This window comes from Somniosus microcephalus, unplaced genomic scaffold (genome assembly GCF_052327205.1).
Source record: "Somniosus microcephalus isolate GS21.2 unplaced genomic scaffold, FLI_Smic_1.0 scaffold2, whole genome shotgun sequence".
Lineage (NCBI taxonomy): Eukaryota > Metazoa > Chordata > Chondrichthyes > Squaliformes > Somniosidae > Somniosus > Somniosus microcephalus.
In genome coordinates, this window is record NW_028225189.1 from 1,912,965 (window position 1) to 1,933,778 (window position 20,814).

The 20,814-nt window shown below is 46.5% G+C and overlaps 1 protein-coding gene across 1 annotated transcript; it reads right to left on the reverse strand.

Annotated features, from left to right (window-relative positions):
* Positions 1-10,565: 10,565 nt before the first annotated feature.
* On the reverse strand, positions 10,566-20,013 carry LOC147084082 (uncharacterized). The gene is made up of 2 exons (XM_085979905.1): positions 19,906-20,013; positions 10,566-12,359 (listed from the first exon to the last, which is right to left on the reverse strand). The coding sequence occupies exon 2, from the start codon at positions 12,248-12,250 to the stop codon at positions 11,453-11,455; it is 798 nt and encodes a 265-aa protein (XP_085836031.1). The 5' UTR covers positions 12,251-12,359; positions 19,906-20,013; the 3' UTR covers positions 10,566-11,452.
* Positions 20,014-20,814: the final 801 nt, after the last annotated feature.

The window sequence follows — 20,814 nt, forward strand, 5'->3', positions numbered from 1 at the left end:
AAGGGGGTTGGAGTATAAGAGTAAGGAAGTCTTGCTCCAATTGTACAGGGCCTTGGTGAGCCCACACCTGGAGTACTGGGCACAGTTCTGGTCTCCTTATCTAAGGAAGGATATACTTGCCTTGGAGGCGGTGCAACGAAGGTTCACTAGATTGATTCTTGGGATGAGAGGGCTGTCCTATGATGAGAGATTGTGTAGAATGGGCCGATACTCTCTGGAGTTCAGAAGAATGAGAGGTGATCTCATTGAAACATACAAGATTCTGAGGGGGATTGACAGGGTAGATGCTGAGAGGTTGTTTCCCCTGGCTGGAGTGTCTAGAACTAGGGGTCATAGTCTCAGGATAAGGGGTCGGCCATTTAAGACTGAGATGAGGAGGAATTTCTTCCCTCAGAGGGTTGTGAATCTTTGGAATTCTCTGCCCCAGAGGGCTGTGAATGCTGAGTCTTTGAGTATATTCAAGGCTGAGATCGATAGATTGTTGGACTCTAGGGGAATCAAGGGATATGGAGATCGGGCGGGAAAGTGGAGTTGAGGTCGATGATCAGCCATGATCTTATTGAATGGCGGAGCAGGCTCGAGGGGCCATATGGCCCACTCCTGCTCCTATTTCTTATGTTCTTATGATGAATGTCAGGTGAATTCTTCAAGGGAGAACCAGACCAAATACAATAAGTTGAGAGGGGAAGTGACGATGAAAATAAGATTGGCAAAGAGCGAATGAGAGTAGAATGGCGGTTAACATAAAAGGGAACCCAAAAATCTTCTACCGACATGTAAGCGGGTAGTAAGAGGTGGGGTGGAGCCTATTAGGGACAACGAAGGTGATATATGCTTAGAGGTGCAGGGCAAGGCTAGAATACTCAATGAGTACTTTGTATCGGTGTTTACTAAGGAGGTGGATGCTGACAAAATATCGGTAGAAGTGGAAAAGGTAGAAGCAATGGAAAGGGTGAAAATTGATAGACAGGGTGTACTAGAAAGACTGGGTATGCTCAGAGTGGGTAAGTCACCTGGGCCAGATGGCTTGCATCCCAGGTTGCTAAGGGAATTGGGGGAGGAGATAGTGGAAGGGCTTACCATAATTTTTCAATCTTCCCACGATGCGGGGGAGGTGCCTGTGGATTGGAAAGTGGCAAATGTGACGCCATTGTTCAAGAAAGGGTGTAAGGACAATCCTAGTAACTACAGGCCGGACAGTTTAACATCAGTGGTGGGTAAACTTTTAGAAACAATAATCAAGGAAAAATTAACGGGCACTTGGAGAGGTTTAAGCTAATTAAACACGGATTTGTAAAAGGCAGATCGTGTTTGACTAATTGAATTTTTTGATGAAGTAACAGGGAGGATTGATGAAGGGAATGCAATGGATGTTGTCTACATGGATTTTCGGAAGGCGTTTGACAAAGTACCACATAGAAGGCTGGTTAACAACATTGAGGCTCATGGAATAGGTGGGTCAGTGGCAGCTTGGATAAGGAATTGGCTTAAGGACAGAAAACAGCGAGTTGTGGTAAATGGCTGTTTTTCAGACTAGAGGATGGTAGACAGTGGTGTTCCCCAAGGGTCAGTGCTGGGGCCACTGCTTTTTTTGATATATATAAATGACCTGGATATTGGAATACAGAGTAGAATTTCTAAATTTGCCGATGACACCAAACTTGGGGGTGTGGCAAACAGTGAGGATGATACCAATCGACTGCAACAGGACATAGAAAGGCTAGCAGAATGGGCAGACAAGTGGCAGATGGAATTTATACAGAGAAGTGTGAGGTGATGCATTTTGGCAGAAGGGACAGGGAGAGGCAATATACACTTAATGGCACAGTTTTACAGAGTGTGCAGGGACAGAGGGACCTGGGAGTTAATGTGCATAGGTCCCTGAAGGTGGCAGGACATATTGAGAGTGGTTAACAAAGCATATGGGATCTTGGGCTTCATAAATAGAGGTATTGAGTACAAAAGTAGAGAAGTTATGCTGAACCTTTATAAAGCGCTGGTTAGGCCACAACTGGAGTATTGCATCCAGTTCTGGTCACCACACTTTAGGAAGGATGTGAAGGCCCTTGAGAGGGTGCAGAGGAGATTTACCAGAATGGTTCCGGGGATGGGGGATCTTAGCTACAAGGACAGGTTGGAGAAGCTGGATTTGTTTTCATTAGAGCAAAGGAGGTTGCTGGGAGATTTGATAGAGGTGTACAAGATTATGACGGGTTTGGAAAGGCTGGACGGGGAAAGGCTGTGCCCACTAGTTGATGGTACAAGGACTAGGGGACAGAGATTTAAGGTTTTGGGCGAGAGATACAGGGGGGATGTGAGGAAAAACTTTTTTACACAGCGAGTGGTGATGACCTGGAACTCGCTGCCGACGGAAGTGGTGGAAGCGGAGACACTCGATGTTTTCAAGGGGAGACTGGATAGGCACTTGAGGGAAATAAACTTGCAGGGCTACGGGGATAGAGCGGGGGAATGGGACTGACTGGATTGCTCTACAGAGAGCCGGCACAGACTCGATGGGCCAAATGGCCTCCTTCTGTGCTGTTATGACTCTATGAGACCGCATTGTGAGCAGCGAACACAGTTTACTAAATTGCAAGAAGTACAAGTAAATCGCTGTTTCACCTGGAAGGAGTGTTTGGGGCCCTGGACAGTGGGAAGGGGGGAGGTAAAAGGGCAGGTGTTGCATCTCCTGCACTTGCACGTGAAGGTGCCGGGCGAAGGGGAAGGGGTGTTGGGGGTGATAGAGGAGTGGACCAGGGTGTCGCGGAGGGAGCGGTCCCTTCGGAATGCTGAAAGGGGAGGGAGGGGAAGATGCGTTTGGTGGTCGGATCACGCTGGAGGTGGCGGAGGATGATCCGTTGAATGTGGAGGCTGGTGGGGTGAAAGGTGAGCACAAGGGGAACCCTATCGTGGTTCTGGGAGGGAGGGGAAGGGGTGAGAGCAGAAGTGAGGGAAATAGAACGGACTAAACTACATCTACTGGTTCCCCTTTATCCACCCTGCTCGTTACATCCTCAAAGAACTCTAATAAATTTGTCAAACACGATTTCCCTTTCATAAAACCATGTTGACTGTTTGATTGTATTATGATTTTCTAAATGTCCTGCTACTACTTCCTGAATAATGGATTCCAGCATCTTCCCAATGACAGATGTTAGGCTAACTGGCCTATAGTTTCCTGCTATCTGTCTCCCTCCTTTCTTGAATATGGGCATTACAGTTGCAGTTTTCCTATCTGCTGGAACCTTTCCAGAGTCTAGGGAATTTTGGAAGATTACAACCAATGTATCCACTATCTCTGCAGCCACTTCTTTTAAGACCCCAGGATGCAGGCCATCAGGTTCAGGGGAGTTGTCTACCTCTAGTCCCATTAGTTTGTCTAGTACTTTTTCTCTAGTGATAGTGAACGTTTTAAGTTCCTCCCTCCCTGTTGCCCCTTGATATTCCACTATTATTGGGATGCTTTTAGTGTCTTCTCCCTTGAAGACAGATACAAAATATTTGTTCAAAGTCTCTGCCATTTCCTTGTTTCCCATTATTAATTCCCCACTCTCATCCTCTAAGGGATCAACATTTACTTTAGCTACTCTCTTCCTTTTTATATACTTGTAGAAGCTCTTACTGTCTGTTTTTATATTTCTTGCCAGTTTACTCTCTCACTTTTTTAATTTTTTTAGTCATCCTTTCCAAGTTTGTAAAAATGTCCCAATCTTCTGGCCTACCACTAATCTTCACAACATTGTACGCCTTTTCTTTCAATTTGATACCCTCCTTAACTTCCTTAGTTCATCCTTCTCAGAGTCTTTCTCACTGGAATATATCTTTGCTGAGAGTTATGAAATATCTCCTTAAAAGTCTGCCACTGCTTATCTACCATCTTACCTTTTAATCTATTTTCCCAGTCCACTTTACCCAACTCTGTCTTCATACCCATGTAATTGCTTTTATTTAAGTTTAAGACACTAGTTTCAGACCCTCAAACTGAATGTGAAATTCTATCATGTTATGAGCAGGTTCCCTAGAGGATCCTTTACTATGAGATCATTAACTAATCCTGTCTCATTACACATTACCAGATCTAAAATAGCCTGTTCCCTGGTGGGTTCCACAACATATTGTTCCAAGAATCTGTCCTGAATACACTCCATGAACTCGTCCTCAAGGCTACCTTTGCCAATTTGATTTGAAGATTAAAATCACCCACAATTATTGCAGGGCCTTTCTTACAAGCCCCCATTATTTCTTGATTTATACTCTGTCCCACAGTGTAGCTACTGTTAGGGGGCCTATAGACCACACCCACCAGTGACTTCTTTCCCTTATTATTTCTTATCTCCACCCAAACTGATTCTACATCTTGATCTTCCGAGCCAAGATCATTTCTCACCACTGTACTGATCTCATCCTTTATTAACAGAGCTACCCCACCTCCTTTCCCTTTCTGCCTATCCTTCTGAACTGTCAAATACTCCTGAATATTCAGTTCCCAGCCTTGGTCACCTTGTAACCACGTCTCTGTAATGGCGATCAGATTATAACCATTTATTTCTATTTGTGCCGTCAACTCATCTATCTTGTTACGAATGCTGCGTGCATTCAGATAAAGAGCTTTTAATTTTGTCTTTTTACCATTTTTCCCTACTCTGACCTTATTTGCTGGTGCACTCTTATGCTTGTACGCTCTGTCCCTTCCTGTCACACTCTGGTTATCATTACCCCGATCGCTACCCTGCACTATTGCCTTGTCCTTTCTCTTTAAATTACTAAGTTTCCCCTCACCTGAACCCCCCCCCCCCACTATTTAGTTTAAAGCCCTATCTACAGCCCTAGATATTCGATTCGCCAGGACACTGGTCCCCGCACACTTCAAGTGAAGCCTGTCCCAACGGAACAGCTCCCTCTTTCCCCAGTACTGGTGCCAGTGCCCCATGAATTGAAACCCATTTCTCCCACACCAATCCGTGAGCCACGCATTCAAATCTCTGATCTTATTGACCCGATGCCAATTTGCTCGTGGCTCATGTAGTAATCCAGAGATTACTTTGTGGTTCTGCTTTTTAATTTAGCCCCGAGCTGCTCGTACTCCCTCAGTAGAACCTCTTTCTTAGTCCTACCTATGTCCTTGGTACCTGTGTGGACCACGACAACTGGATCCTTCCCCTCCCACTCCAAGTTCCTCTCCAGCCTAGAGATGTCCTTAACCCTGGCACCGGGCAGGCAACATAGCCTTCGGGACTCACGCTCTCGGCTACAGAGAACAGTATCTATCCCCCTAACTATACTGTCCCCTACCACTACTACATTCCTTTTTATTCCCCCAACTTGAATGGCCCCCTGTACCACGGTGCTGTGGTCAGTTTGCTCATCCTCCCTGCAGTCCCTGCTCTCGCCCACACAGGCTGCAAGAACCTCGTACCAGTTAGACAAGTGCAAGGGCTGATGCTCCTCCAATGCTAACTTCTGGATCCCCATACCTGCCTCACTCGTAGTCACAGCCTCCTGTCCCTGACCACGGACCAAATCTGAAGGATTTAACCGAAGGGGTGTGACTGCCTCCTGGAACAAAGTGTCCAGGTAACTTTCTCCCTCCCTGATGTATTGCAGTGTCCGAAGCTCGGACTCCAGCTCATCAACTCTGAGCCGAAGTTCCTCGAGTTGGAGACACTTCTGGTCACCACACTTTAGGAAGGATGTGAAGGCCCTTGAGAGGGTGCAGAGGAGATTTACCAGAATGGTTCCAGGGATGGGGGATCTTAGCTACAAGGACAGGTTGGAGAAGCTGGATTTGTTTTCATTAGAGCAAAGGAGGTTGAGGGGTGATTTGACAGAGGTGTACAAGATTATGGCGGGTTTGGATAGGCTAGACGGGGAAAGGCTGTTCCCACTAGTTGATGGTACAAGGACTAGGGGACACAGATTTAAGGTTTTGGGCAAGAGATACAGGGGGGATGTGAAGAAAAACTTTTTTACGCAGCCAGTGGTGAGGACCTGGAACTCGCTGCCGACGGAAGTGGTGGAAGCGGAGACACTGAATGTTTTCAAGGGGAGACTGGATAGGCACTTGAGGGAAATAAACTTGCAGGGCTACGGGGATAAGAGAGGAAATAGCAGAGGCTCTGACCATCATTTTCCAATCCTCTCTGGTTACAGGGTTGGTGCCGGAGGACTGCTAACGTGGTAATATTGATTAAAAAGGGAGAAAGGGATAGACGGAGTAATTACAGGCCAGTCAGCCTAACCTCAGTGGTGGGAAAATTATTGGAATTATAAGAAACAGGATAAATCTTCATTTAGATTAATCAGGGACAGACAGCATGGATTTGTTCAGGGAAGGTCGTGTCTGACTAACTTGATTGCATTTTTTGAGGAGGTAAGAAGGAGGGTCGATGAGGGTAGTGCATTTGATGTAGTCTATATGGATTTTAGCAAGGTTTTTGATAAGGTCCCACATGGTAGACTGGTCACGAAAGTAAAAGCCCGTGGGATCCAAGACAAAGGGACAAGTTGGATCCAAAATTGGCTCAGAGGCAGGAAACAAAGGGTAAAGGTCGAAGGGTGTTTGTGACTGGAAGGCTGTTTCCAGTGGGGTTCCGCAGGGCTCAGTACTGGGTCCTTTGCTTTTTGTGGTATAAATCAATGATTTGGGCTTGAATGTAGGAAGTATGATTAAGAAGTTTGCAGATGATGCAAAAGTTGGCCGTGTGGTTGATAATGAAGAAGAAAGCTGCAGACTGCAGGAAGATATCAATGGACTGGTCAGGTGGGCAGAACAGTGGCAAATGGAATTCAATCTGGAGAAGTGTGAGGTAATGCATTTGGGGAGGGCTAACAAGGCAAGGGAATAGACTATAAATGGTAGGACACTGAGAAGTGTAGAGGATCAGAGGGACCTTGGAGTGCATGTCCACAGATCCCTGAAGGTAGCAGGACAGGTAGATAAGGAGATTAAGAAGGCACACGGGATACTTGCCTTTATTAGCCGAGGCATAGAATGTAAGAGCAGGGAGGTTATGCTTGAACTGTATAAAACACTAGTTAGGCCACAGCTAGAACACTGCGTGCAGTTCTGGTCACCACATTACAGGAAGGATGTGATTGCACTAGAGGGGGTGCAGAGGAGATTTATGAGGATGTTGCCTGGTCTGGGGAATTTTAGCTATGAGGAAAGATTGGATAGGCTGCGGTTGTTTTCTTTGGAACAGAGGAGGCTGAGGGGGGACCAAATTGAGGTGTTGATGCGCTATCAATTACTCATAAAAGACTGAGAGTTAGAAGAGTAACCAAAGGCTTTTATTAACAACAGAATGGAGGTCTGCCTCGAGTGGTCGACCGGTCCAGGATACCAAGGGCTGGGGAGCAGTCACCTTTATACTAGGACCTGTGGGAGGAGTCAGCCGAGGCATGTCCAGGCATGTACACAGTGGAATACAAACAGGACAAACAGGAATACAAACAGTGGTTTACCACAGGTGTATAAAATTATGTGGGGCCTAGATAGAGTGGACAGGAAGGACCTATTTCCCTTAGCAGAAGGGTCAATAACCAGGGGGCACAGATTTAAAGTAATTGGTCAGAAGTTTAGAGGGGATTTGAGGAGAAATGTTTTCACCCAGAGGGTGGTGGGGGTCTGGAACTCACTGCCTGAAAGGGTGGTAGAGGCAGAGACCCTCATCACATTAAAAAGCACTTGGATATGCACTTGAAGTGCCGTAACCTACAAGGCTACGGACCAAGTGCTGGAAAGTGGGGTTAGGGTGGATAGCTCTTTGTCGGCCGGCACGGACAAGATGGGCCGAATGGCCTCCTTCTGTGCTGTAAATTTCTTTGATTCTATGATTCATTGATCATCCCATTCCCAAGCTGACTCTGTGTTAACACCTGAGACGAGCCGTCCCACGTAGAGTGACTCCCTCAACCTGTTCTCCCGGTTACAGAACCAGTTTGTCTCTCAGGAATGCGGAAGTCTCTGTTGTCTGTCCACCAACTCACTCGTGACCTCACATGTTGCAACAAGTCTGCTGCCTGAGCAGTTTGCAGTGTTATTAGCGCTGTAGGTCTCTTAGCAACCACCTCCCTTATCGAGGCAAACGGCTCATCTCATTCCAAACTTCAGCATTCTCTGTCTTTTAGCTTCAATCTGTCTGTGTCCACCCAGTGACAACACTGAGCCCCTCCCTCCAACCACTGACACTCGCCCTCTTGCTGAGAAAGAAAGACTTGCATTTATATAGCGCCTTTCACAACCTCAGGATGTCCCAGAGCGCTTTACAGCCAATGAAGAACTTCTGAAGTGTAGTCACTGTTGTAATGTAGGAAACGCAGCAGCCAATTGGCGCACAGCAAGCTCCCACAAACAGACAATGTGACAATGACCAGATAATCTATTTCAGTGATGTTGATTGAGGGATAAATATTGGCCCCAGGACACCGGGGAGAACTCCCCTGCTCTTCTTCAATGTAGTGCCATGGGATCTTTTACATCCACCTGAAAGAGCAGACGGGGGCCTCGGTTTAACATCTCATCCGAAAGACGGCACCTCTGACAGTGCAGCACTCTCTCAGTACTGGAGTGTCAGCCTAGATTTTTATGCTCAAGTCTCTGGACTGGGACTTGAACCCACGACCTTCTGACTCAGAGGTGAGAGTGCTGCCCACTGAGCTAAAGTGCCTGGAGCTAAGCCAGCTGGGATACTTGACATAGGATTACATCGGATATACGGCACAGAAACAGGCCATTCGGCCCAACCAGTCCATGCCGGTGTTTATGCTCCACTCGAGCCTCCTCCCGTCTTTCCTCATCTAAATCTATCAGCATAACCCTCGATTCCCTTCTCCCTCATATGTTTGTCTAGCCTCCCCTTAAATGCATCGATACTATTCGCTTCAACCACTCCCTGTGGCAGCGAGTTCCACATTCTCACCACTCTCTGGGTAAAGAAGTTTCTTCTGAATTCCCTATTGGATTTCTCGGTGACTATCTTATATTGAGGCCTCTAGTTATGCTCTTCCCCACAAGTGGAAACATTCTCCCTGTATCCACTCTATCAACATTTTTCATAATTTTAAAGACCTCTATTAGGTCACCCCTCAGCCTTCTGTTTTCAAGAGAAAAGAGACCCAGCCTGTTCATCCTTTCCTGATATGTATACCCTCGCATTTCTGGTATCATCCTTGTAAATCTTCTCTGCACCCTCTCCAGTGCCTCTATATCCTTTTTATAATATGGTGACCAGAACTGTACGCAGTACTCTAAGTGTGGTCTAACCAAGGTTCGATACAGGTTTAGCATAACTTCACTACTTTTCAATTCTATCCCTCGAGAAATAAACCCTAGTGCTTGGTTTGCTTTTTTTATGGCCTTGCTAACCTGTGTCGCAACTTTTAGTGATTTGTGTATTTGTACTCCGAGATCCCTTTGTTCCTCTACCCCACCTAGACTCGCACCCTCCCAGTGATAAGTGACCTCCCCATTCTTCCTACCAAAATGTAACACCTCACATTTATCTGTTTAGTCTTGGTCACTCTGCAAAAACTCTGAAATGTTTAATAATGAAATCAGGGAGTCAAAAAGCTCAGGTGAGGCAGTTTAAAAAGACAGTCCCTGACCAGAGATTGCTGGATGCTGACACTCGGTGCTCACGAGGATAGAATGTCCCATTCCCCAGGCACGGACATCCAGCACCTCGATCACAGCAACAATTCACAAAACACTGGCAATATAACTTGGAGCAGAGACGGTTAAGTGGAGCTGTGATTGAGGTGCTCAAAATTATGAGGGGTTTTGATCGAGCAAACAAGGAGAAGCTGTTGTCACTGGCAGGAGGGTCGGTAACGAGAGGACACAGATTTCAGATCATTGGCAAAAGAATCGAGAGAGGAAATGAGGAGACTTTTTTTATACAGCGAATTGTGGTGATCTGGAATGCACTGCCTGAATGGGAGGTGGAAGCAGATTCAATAGTAACTTTCAAAAGGGAATTGGATATATACTAAAAGCAGGAATTTGCAGGGCTGTGGGGAAAGAGCAGGGCAGTGGGACTAATTGCATCGCTCTTTCAAAGAGCTGGCACCAGAACGATGGGCCGAAAGGCATCCTACTGTGCTCTATGATTCTATAACATCAGCTTCTCTCTGCTCACTAGTACTGAGAACAGGGAATAATCTTTAAATCCAGCCCAGTTATTGGGGTTTTAACATTAACAAGCCCCAGTTGCCTGAATTAACATGGTTCAGTCCTGGATGTGATTAAAGGCATCGGAAACAGTGGAATCGACCCACCGCAGTCACACTGTGGACACTCTGGTGTGTCAGCGGGTGGGATATACCAGGGAATCCCTTTCCACACACTGAGGTTGACTCTAATGATCGGGAGTCCCAGGGTTTCGGACACCAGATAATCAAGCTCACAAGAACACAAATTGTCTCTCCAGGCTTTATTAAGAGCGCTGCATAACACAGATCGGGTGATAATTCCCTCAATCTGGAGAATAGAAGTACAGTGGATTCGCGCGCGATCTTCTCGAGTCTGTTCCAATTGACAATGGCTTAAGTGGCCTGTTCTTGTACACAAGCTTGGTTACCGCTCAGGAAATGGGATTGTTTGGACCTGTCTGTTGACCGCCTCCTGAACTCCTGCTAATTCAGGGAATTTAGTCCATCTGTGACCAGACTATAACCACAAGCCCGTCTGGTTAACACACCTATACGGTCCGTGAGGTTATTATTAGATTCACACCCAGACGTTGTGCCTTCACTTGTCTGGCACTTCATCCTATAACACGGGTACAGGGGCTCAGTAATGTTTCATTCATCAGAAAAAGACAAAGTACAACAACATACTGGGCAGCTTAACAGAATCTCATCATATTTATGGGGCCATAAATATAAGTCATTAATAAATCCAGGAGGGAATTCAGGAGAAACTTCTTTACCCAGAGAGTGATGAGAATGGGGAACTCGCTACCACAGGGAGTAGTTGAGGTGAACAACATAGATGTATTTAAGGAGAAGCCAGATAAACATCGGAGGATATGTCGGAGGAGGCTCGTGTGGAGCATAAACCCCGGCATGGACCAGTTGGGCCGAATGGCCTGTTTCTGTGCTGTACATTCAATGTAATAACATGAACAGTCCACCGGTGCGCTCGAGGCCTTCCGTGACCGGTGGGTACCGGAGGGACTGGCGTGCATCATCACCACCGAAAATAGAATTTTAATTTAATTTAAGTTTCCTTTAAACTTTTTTTGGTTATGTTACATGTTTTATTGGTTGTGATGGTTGACTTTTAATAGGCAATTGCCTGTGATAAGGAGAAAAACAAAAATAACATTAACAGTCAAATCAAGGGAATCATCAGCACAACAGATTGAAAGATTAAACAGCAGTACAAGAATTTATAAAACATTCATCCATTCCACGTTCATGTCACCCCAGCTGTCTACAGGGCCCTGCGCTACACAACAGTGTGAACAAGCTGGTGTCGCTTCAGGACCCTGGAGCTTTTAAAGCTCTCCCCACAGTCAGAACATTTAAACACTCTCTCATCAGTGTGAACAAGCTGGTGTCTCAGCAGGTGGGATGTGTAAGTGAATCCCTTCCCACACACTGAGCAGGGGCAGGGAAATGGCCTCTCCCCGGTGTGAACTCGCTGGTGTCTGGTCAGAGTCCCGGAGCATTTAAAACTCTTCCCACAGTCAGAACATGTAAATGGTCTCTCATCGGTGTGAACAAGCTGGTGTTGCTTCAGATACCTGGAGCATTTGAAGCTCTTCCCACAGTCGGAACATGTAAATGGTCTCTCATCGGTGTGAGCAAGTTGGTGTTCCTTCAGATCCCTGGAGTATTTGAAGCTCTTCCCGCAGTCGGAACATTTAAATGGTTTCTCATCGGTGTGAACATGCTGGTGTTCCTTCACATGCCCGGAGTATTTGAAGCTCTTCCCGCAGTCAGAACATTTAAATGGTTTCTCATCAGAGTGAACAAGCTTGTGTCTCAGCAGGTGGGATGAATAAATAAATCCCTTCCCACACACGGAGCAGGTGAACGGACTATCTCCGGGGTGACTGCGCCGATGAACTTCTGACGTAGACGGGGAACTGAATCCCTTCCCACCATCCCCACCTTTACCCGGTTTCTCCCCGGTGTGACGGAGCACGTGTCTCGCCAAGGCAGGCAATCGGCTGAAGGCGAGTCCACACAGGGAACATGTGTGCAGTTTGTCTGCACTGCGATCACTGCTCTCTCCTTCCATGTGTAAAGGCCGATGATATTCAGGTCCTGATGAATTGAGCAACTCTGTCAGATCTTGTGGTGATGTTTGGTTTGAGCTTCCTGTCTGTAAATGCTCCACTTCTAAAACTCTGTAAAAGGAGTTTAGAAAGGGGGTAAGAGGGAGAATGTTGTCTCATGTCCCCCTTTCCCAGCCCAGGGGCAGTGAAGCTGATTTTCAGGCCCCAGCTGCTGCACAAGTTGGTTGAAAAGATCAACAGTAACGGCGGCTGCAATCCCGACAAGGCCCCGCGCTCCAGAAAGCACTCCGGCCGCCGCACTGAGTTGTGGCTGACCCCGCGCATGCGCCCCATGGCCCCGCCCTCAGCTGCTCCACAGGCGCCCGGCCCGCACCGCGCATGCTCAGCACACACCCTGGGCCCCTGTCAATCATCCTCCCCCGCGCCTGTGCGCTGGGCCCGAGCTCCAGGCTGCCGCACGGGGCTTTCTTTGTAAAGTCGGTGTTGGTGAAGAGCCGCAATCAGTGAGGGAAACATAGAAACATAGAGTAGGAGTAGGTCATTCGGCCCCTTGAGCCTGCTCCGCCATTCAACGAGATCATGGCTGATCATCCAAACTCAGTATCCTGTCCCTGCCTTCTCCCCATATCCCTTGATCCCTTTAGCCTTAAGAAATATATCGAACTCCTTCTTGAATATATTTAATGAATTGGCCTCCACTGCCTTCTGTGGCAGAGAATTCCACAGGTTCACCACTCTCTGGGTGAAGAAATTCCTCCTCATCTCTGTCCTAAATGGCTTACCCCTTATCCTTAGACTGTGACCCCTGGTCCTGGACACCCCGACCATCGGGAACATCCTTCCTGCATCTAGTCTGTCTAGTCCTGTTAGAATTTTATAAGTTTCAATGAGCTCCCCTCTCATTCTTCTAAACTCCAGCGAGTATAAGCCCAATCGACCCAATCTCTCCTCACACGTCATTCCTGCCACCCCAGATATCAGTCTGGTGAATCTTCGCTGCACTCCTTCCATGGCAAGAACATCCCTCCTCAGATAAGGCGACCAAAACTGCACACAATACTCAAGATGTGGCCTCACCAAGGCCCTGTACAACTGCAGCAAGACATCCTTGTTCCTATACTCGAACCCTCTCGCTACGAAGGCCAACATACCATTTGCCTTCTTAACCGCCTGCTGCACCTGCATGCTTACCTTCAACGACTGGTGCACAAGGACACCCAGGTCTCGTTGCACTTCCCCTTCTCCCAATCTATTGCCATTCAGATAATAATCTGCCTTCCTGTTTTTGACACCAAAGTGGATAACCTCGCATTTATCCACATTATATTGCATCTGCCATGCTTCTGCCCGATCACCCAACCTGTCCAAATCATCCTGGAGTTTCTCAGCATCCTCCTCACAGCACACACGCCCACCCAGCTTTGTGTCGTCTGCAAACTTGGAGATATTACATCTAGTTCCCTCGTCTAGATCATTAATATATATTGTGAACAGCTGGGGTCCTAGGACCGATCCCTGCGGTACCCCACTAGTCACTGCCTGCCACTCGGAAAAAGACCCGTTTATTCCAACTCTTTGCTTTCTGTCTGCCAACCAGTTCTCTATCCAATTCAATACCTTGCCCCCAATCCCATGTGCCTTAACTTTACACGCTAATCTCTTATGTGGGACCTTATCGAAAGCCTTCTGAAAGTCCAAATACACCACATCCACTGGTTCTCCCATATCTATTTTACCAGCTACATCCTCAAAAAATTCCAGTAGATTAGTCAAGCACAATTTACCTTTTGTAAATCCATGTCGACTTTGTCCAATCCTGTCACTGTTTTCCAACTGCTCTGCTGTTACATCTTTTATAATGGATTCTGGCATTTTCTCCACTACCGATGTCAGGCTTACTGGTCTGTAATTCCCCGTTTTCTCTCTACCACCTTTTTTGAATAGTGGGGTAAAATTAGCTACCCTCCAATCCATGGGAACTGTTCCAGAGTCTATCGAATTTTGGAAGATGACCAGCAATGCATCTAGTATTTCTAGGGCCACTTCCCTGGTGATTGTAATTTTCTGGAGTTCCTCCCTCCCTTCCATTTCCTGATTTACAGCTATTTCTGGGATGTTACTTGAATCCTCTATAGTGAAGACCGATGCAAAATACCTGTTCAATTCAACTGCCATCTCCTTATTTTCCATTATTAATTCCCCAGACTCACTTTCTATAGGACCAACGCTCACTTTGTTAACTCTTTTATTTTTTAAATATCTATAGAAACTTTTACTATCAGTGTTTATATTTCTAGCTAGCTTTCTCTGGTACTCTCATTTTTCTCTCCTTATTAATCTTTTAGTCATTCTTTGCTGTTTTTTATATTCTGTCCAATCTTCTGACCTGCCAGCCATCTTTGCACAATTATATGCTTTTTCTTTAAGTCTGATACTATCTTTAACTTTTTTAGTTAACCACGGATGGTGAGTCCTCCCCTTGGAATTTTTCTTTCTCGTTGGAATGTATATATTCTGTGTATTCTGAAATATCCCCTTAAATGTCTGCCACTGCAACTCTATTGACCTCTCCCTTAACCTAATTTGCCAGTTCACTTTAGCTCGCTCTGCTTTCATGCCCTCATAATTGCCCTTATTTAAGTTTAAAATACTAGTCTTGGACCCACTCGTCTCTCCCTCAAACTGAATGTAAAATTCAATCATATTATGATCGCTGCTACCTAGGGGCGCCTTCACTATGAGGTCATTAATTAATCCTATCTCATTGCACAATACCAGGTCTAGTATAGCCTGCTCTCTGGTTGGCTCCAGAATGTGCTGTTCTAAGAAACTATCCCAAAAAGATTCTATGAACTCCTCATCTAGGCTACCTTTGCCCATCTGATTTTTCCAGTCTATATGTAGATTAAAATCCCCCATGATTATAGCCATACCTTTCTGACAAGCTCCCATTATTTCTTCCTTTATACTCCATCCTACCGTGTGGTTACTGTCAGGGGGCCTGTACACCACTCCCACAAGTGACTTCTTGCCTTTATCATTTCTCAACTTAACACGCAGGTGCAGCAAGCAATTAGGAAAGCAAATGGTACGTTAGTCTTTATTACAAAAGGATTGGAGTATAAGAGTAAAGTCTGACCGCAATTATACAGGGCCTTGGTGAGACCACACCTGGAGTATTGTGTACAGTCTTGGTCTCCTTACCTAAGGAAGGATATACTTGCCTTAGAGGGAGTGCAACGAAGGTTCACCAGACTGATTCCTGGGATGGGGGGATTGTCCTATGAGGAGAGATTGAGGAGACTGGGCCTATATTCCCATGAATTTTGAAGAATGAGAGGTGATCTCATTGAAACATCTACAATTCTTACAGGGCTTGACAGGGTAGATGCTGGGAGACTGTTTCCCCTGGCTGGGGAGTCTAGAACCAGGGGTCACAGTCTCAGAATAAGGGGTCGGACATTTAGGACTGAGATGAGGAGAAATTTCTTCACTCAGAGGGTGGTGAATCTTTGTAATTCTCTGCCCCAGAGGGCTGTGGAGGTTCAGTCATTGAGTATAATCAAGGCTGAGATCGATAGATTTTTGGACTCATGGGGAATCAAGGGATATGGGGATCGGGCGGGAAGGTGGAGATGAGGTAGAAGATCAGCCATGATCTTATTGAATGGCGGAGCAGGCTCGAAGGGCCGAATGGCCTGCTCCTGCTCCTATTTCTTACGTTCTTAAGAAAGCTGTTTGCTATAGCCTGCTGCCCCACGACAAATACACAGAGGATTTCAGTTACGTGGAGAGACTGGAGAAGCTGGGATTGTTCTCCTTGGAGCAGAGAAGGTGCAGCAGAGATTTAATAGAGGTGTTCAAAACATGAAGGGTTTTGACAGAGTAAATAGGAGCATGGGAACAGGAGGAGGCCATTCAGCCCCTCCAGCCTGTTCCGCCATTCAATGAGATCATGGCCGATCTGTGTCTTAACTCCACCCACCTGCCTTGGCTCCATATCCCTTTGCTCCCTTGTCTAGCAAAAATCTATCACTCTGGGATTTAAAATGATTAATTGAGCTGGCATCGACTGCTTCCTGTGGGAGAGGGTTCCACACTTCTACCACCCTTTGTGTGAAGAAGTGTTTCCCAACTTCTCTCCTGAATGGCCTGGCTCTGATTTTAAGGTGATGTCCCCTTGTCCTCGACTCCCCCACCGGCGGAAAAAGTTTCTCTCTATCTACTCTACCAATTCCTTTCAAAATCCTAAAATCCTCAATCACTCCTTAACCTTCTAGATTCCAGGGAACACAAGCCTAGTTTATGTAATCTCTCCTCATAATCTAACCCTTGGAGCCCGGGTAACATTCTGGTGAATCTGTGCTGCACTCCTTCCAAGGTCAGTATATCCTTTCTGAGGTGCGGTGCCCAGAACTGTACACAGTGCTCCAGGGAGTTCCTGTGCGTAGGTCCCTGAAGGTGGCTGGACATATTGAGAGAGTGGTTAACAAAGCATATGGGATCTTGGGCTTCATAAATAGAGGTATTGAGTACAAAAGTAGAGAAGTTATGCTGAACCTTTATAAAGCGCTGGTTAGGCCACAACTGGAGTATTGCGTCCAGTTCTGGTCACCACACTTTAGGAAGGATGTGAAGGCCCTTGAGAGGGTGCAGAGGAGATTTACCAGAATGGTTCTGGGGATGGGGGATCTTAGCTACAAGGACAGGTTGGAGAAGCTGGATTTGTTTTCATTAAAGCAAAGGAGGTTGCGGGGTGATTTGATAAGATTATGTCGGGTTTGGCTAGGCTAGGCGGGGAAAGGCTGTGCCCACTAGTTGACGGTACAAGGACTAGGGGACACAGATTTAAGGTTTTGGGCAAGAGATACAGGGGGGATGTGAGGAAGAACTACTTTACGCAGCGAGTGGTGATGACCTGGAACTCGCTGCCGATGGAAGTGGTGGAAGCGGAGACACTCAATGTTTTCAAGGGGAGACTGGATGGGCAGCTGAGGGAAATAAACTTGCAGGGCTATGGGGATAGAGCGGGGGAGTGGGACTGACTGGATTGTATACAGAGAGCCGGCACAGGCACGATGGGCTGAATGGCCTCCTTCTGTGCTGTATGATTCTAGGAGCCACTCCTAGAGTGGAGTGGTGCCCGCAGGGATCGCTTGGCAGGAAATTGGGAGGAGGTGGTTCACACGCAGACAGCACCTGATTTCGAGACGCTGTCCTTTTAAAATTGGTCCTCCACAGGCAAGGAGGGACTCGGTCCCTTTAATTAAAATCACATTGAAAAGGAGAGTCCCTGTCCCTTTAAGAGCCCTCCGCCCACCACTCCCACCTTTTTCGTAAAGTCTTTGAAATTAATAATAAATGTTCATGCAGAAAAAATGTGTGTGTGTGTGTCTGACTGTATTTTAGTGAGTATCTGTGTCTGTGTGTCTGTCTGACTGTATGTGTGTGTGTCTGTGTAGAATAGCATCATAGAATGATACAGCACAGAAGGAGGCCATTCGGCCCATCGTGCCTGTGCCGGCTCTTTGAAAGAGCGATCCAATTAATCCCACTCCCCCTGCTCTTTCCCCAAAGCCCTGTAAATGTTTTCCCTTCAAGTATTTATCTCAATCTCTTTTGAATTATAATATCGAATCTGCTTCCACCGCCCTTTCAGGCAGCGCATTCCAGATCACAACAACTTGGTGTAAAAATCTGTTTCCTCATGTCACCTCTGGTTCTTTTGCCAATCGCCTTAAATCTGGTTTCTGTCCCTTCAGCCATTGGAAACGGTTTCTCCTTATTTACTCTCTCAAAATCCATCCTGATTTTGAACAACTCTATCAAATCTCCTCTTAATCTTCTTTGCTTAAGGAGAACAACCCCAGCTTCTCCCATCTCTCCACGTAACTCAAGTCCCTCATCCCTGGTCCCATTCTCGTAAATTTCTTCTGCACCCTCTCTAAGGCCTTGACATCCTTCCTAAAGTGTGGTGCCCAGCGGAAGCCTAGCCAGTGTTTTATAAAGGCTTAGCATAACCTGCTTGCTTTTGTACTCTATTCCTCTATTATTAAAGTCAAGGATCCTGTATGCTTTTTTAATAGCCTTCTCAACTTGTCCTGCCACCTTCTAAGATTTGTGTACATACACCCCGAGGCCTCTCTGTTCCTGCACCCTCTTTAAAACTGGACCATTTAGTTTATATTGCCTCTCCTCATTCTTCCTACCAAAATGAATCACATCACACTTCTCTACATTAAATTTAATCTGCCACGTTTCTGCCCATTTCACCAGTCTGGCTACATCCTCCTGAAGTCTGTTACTATCCTCATTGTTTGCTACATTTCTGAGTTTCGTGTCGTCTGTAAATTTTGAAATTTTGCCCTGGATCCCCAAGTCCAGGTCATTGATATATATCAAAAAAAGCAGTGGTCCGAATCAATGTTCACGTTAAGTTGCGTGGCCACGCAGCGGTCTGGAGGTCCCGCGCAGCCGGCTCACCGCCCTATAAATGGAATAAACGCGCATGCGCGGAAATTTGAATGGGCCGTGCAGCCCGTTAAAGGGGCCACGCACCTCAAAAAAAGAGAGGGAACATTGATCCTAATACCGACCCCTGGGGAACATCACTGTTTACCTCCCTCCAGTCTGAAAAGCAACCGTTCACCACTACTCTCTGCTTTCTGTCAATTCAATTCAATTCAAATCGCTTTATTGGCATGACAAGGTACTTCTTATGTTGCCAAAGCATCGAAAAACATTCATGGTTGTACACAAAAATACAGATCTATCCATAGTGTATAAACAGATATATCCCTGAGTGTATAAATATACATTCATATATAATTTGTATATACTCTTTTCTTATATTTAGTGGTTGTCCCTCTGTTTATGGCAAGCTGTAACATAGTGTGCCGCTAAGGTTACACAATTTCTCTCTTCCCCTAGTAGGTAGGGGAGTTTTTGGTCGTCATTCAAATTTCTGAATTCCGGGCATATTTTTGTGAATTTTGGGTAGAAATTCTCCCTTATGCCCTGATATTTTCTACAAGCTGTGAGGAAGTGCATCTCTGTCTCCACCACTCCCTGACTGCAGTGAGAGCATATCCTGTCCTCTCTTGGTAGCCGGGTCTGCCTGTGTCTACCTTTTTCGATCGCCAGGCTATGTTCACTAAGTCTGTACATTGTCAAGGTTTTTCTCAGTTTGCTATCCTTTACCATGGTCAGGTAATCAGCCATGTTGTATTGTCTGTTTAGGGCCAAGTAGCAATTGAGTTTGTTTTGGGTTTTTGTTGTTTCTGCCCAATATGACAGATATTTTTCCTTTTGCTTAGCGACGATTCCCTTGGCAGAGAATTGGGAGGGGGTGAGTGCAAACAGCACCTGATTTCTCGCCAAGCACTCACGGGAGCAGGGGATTTGCTCTCATTTAAATGTCAGTCTCTTAAATATACATTACTATAAAAAGGGAGATGCTGTCCCTTTAAAATCGGTCATCCACGGGGACGCGGTCCCTTTAATGAAAATCTCATAGAAAAAGAGAGCGCCTGTCCCTTTAAGAGAACCCCCACCACGTCCATATTTCTCTTAATAAAGTGCTTGAAATTAATAATTAAAAACGCAGAAAATTAACATTAAAAAAATTAATTCAGGGAGAAAAAATATTTTTACTCACATTTGCTCCACAGGGTTCCTTGTTTCTGTTTCATCAATTTAAAAACAAACTGCTTTTTTTACGATCAGCCATGATCGCATTGAATGGCGGAGCAGGCTCGAATGGCCGACTCCTGCTCCTATCTTCTATGTTTAAAACAAGTATCTTCTGTAAAATAAAATTAGTTTGAGCTGTAAAAGGAACATAAAAAATAAACTTTCCCAGGATCACAGATTCTAACCAGGCCAAAATAACAACAGAGAATGCTGGAAAAACTCAGCAGGTCAGGTAACATCCGTGGAGAGAAATTTACAAAATGGCGGCGGGCCGATCCCAGGTCCCGCCTCCTCCTTCGCCGCGATTGGTCGGTCCTCCAGGCTCCGCCTCCCCTCGCTCATTGGTGGAGAGCTCAATGGTCAGTCAGTGCACGTCGGCGACGTCGTGACGTTGCAGGGTGGGCGGTTGGAGCAGGCGGGAAATTAAATTCATTTAAATTAAATCTCCCGTCAGCCTCCTCCGTCCCAATCAGCCGGCGCAAGTCCCGCCCCTCGGGCTCCCGGATTGGTTGGAGGACCCGCCGCCGGCTCGCTCCTCCAGCCCCGCCCCGCTCGCTCCCTATTGGTCGGAAGCTCCCGTCAATCAGGCCCTGGGCCCGGGTCCTATCTTCTATGTACTTTCAGTGATGACTTTTATAAACTGGTTTTACAGGAAATTAGAAGAGGCGGGGAGAGATTTGAAGACACTCGGTCCCTTTGTGACTCTAAAGCTGCAGCTGACCCCGCGCATGCGCCCCATGGCCCCGCCCTCTCCTGCTCCACAGGCGCCCGGCCCGCACATGCTCAGCACACACCCTGGGCCCCTGTCAATCATCCTCCCCCTCTGAACAGGCCCCGCCCCCTTCCCCTACTCCGCATGCGCCGCCGGGCCCCG

Excerpts from the sequence above, each read along its gene's own strand:
- LOC147084082 (XM_085979905.1), bottom strand. The coding sequence starts at position 12,250 with ATGGAAGGAGAGAGCAGTGATCGCAGTGCAGACAAACTGCACACATGT.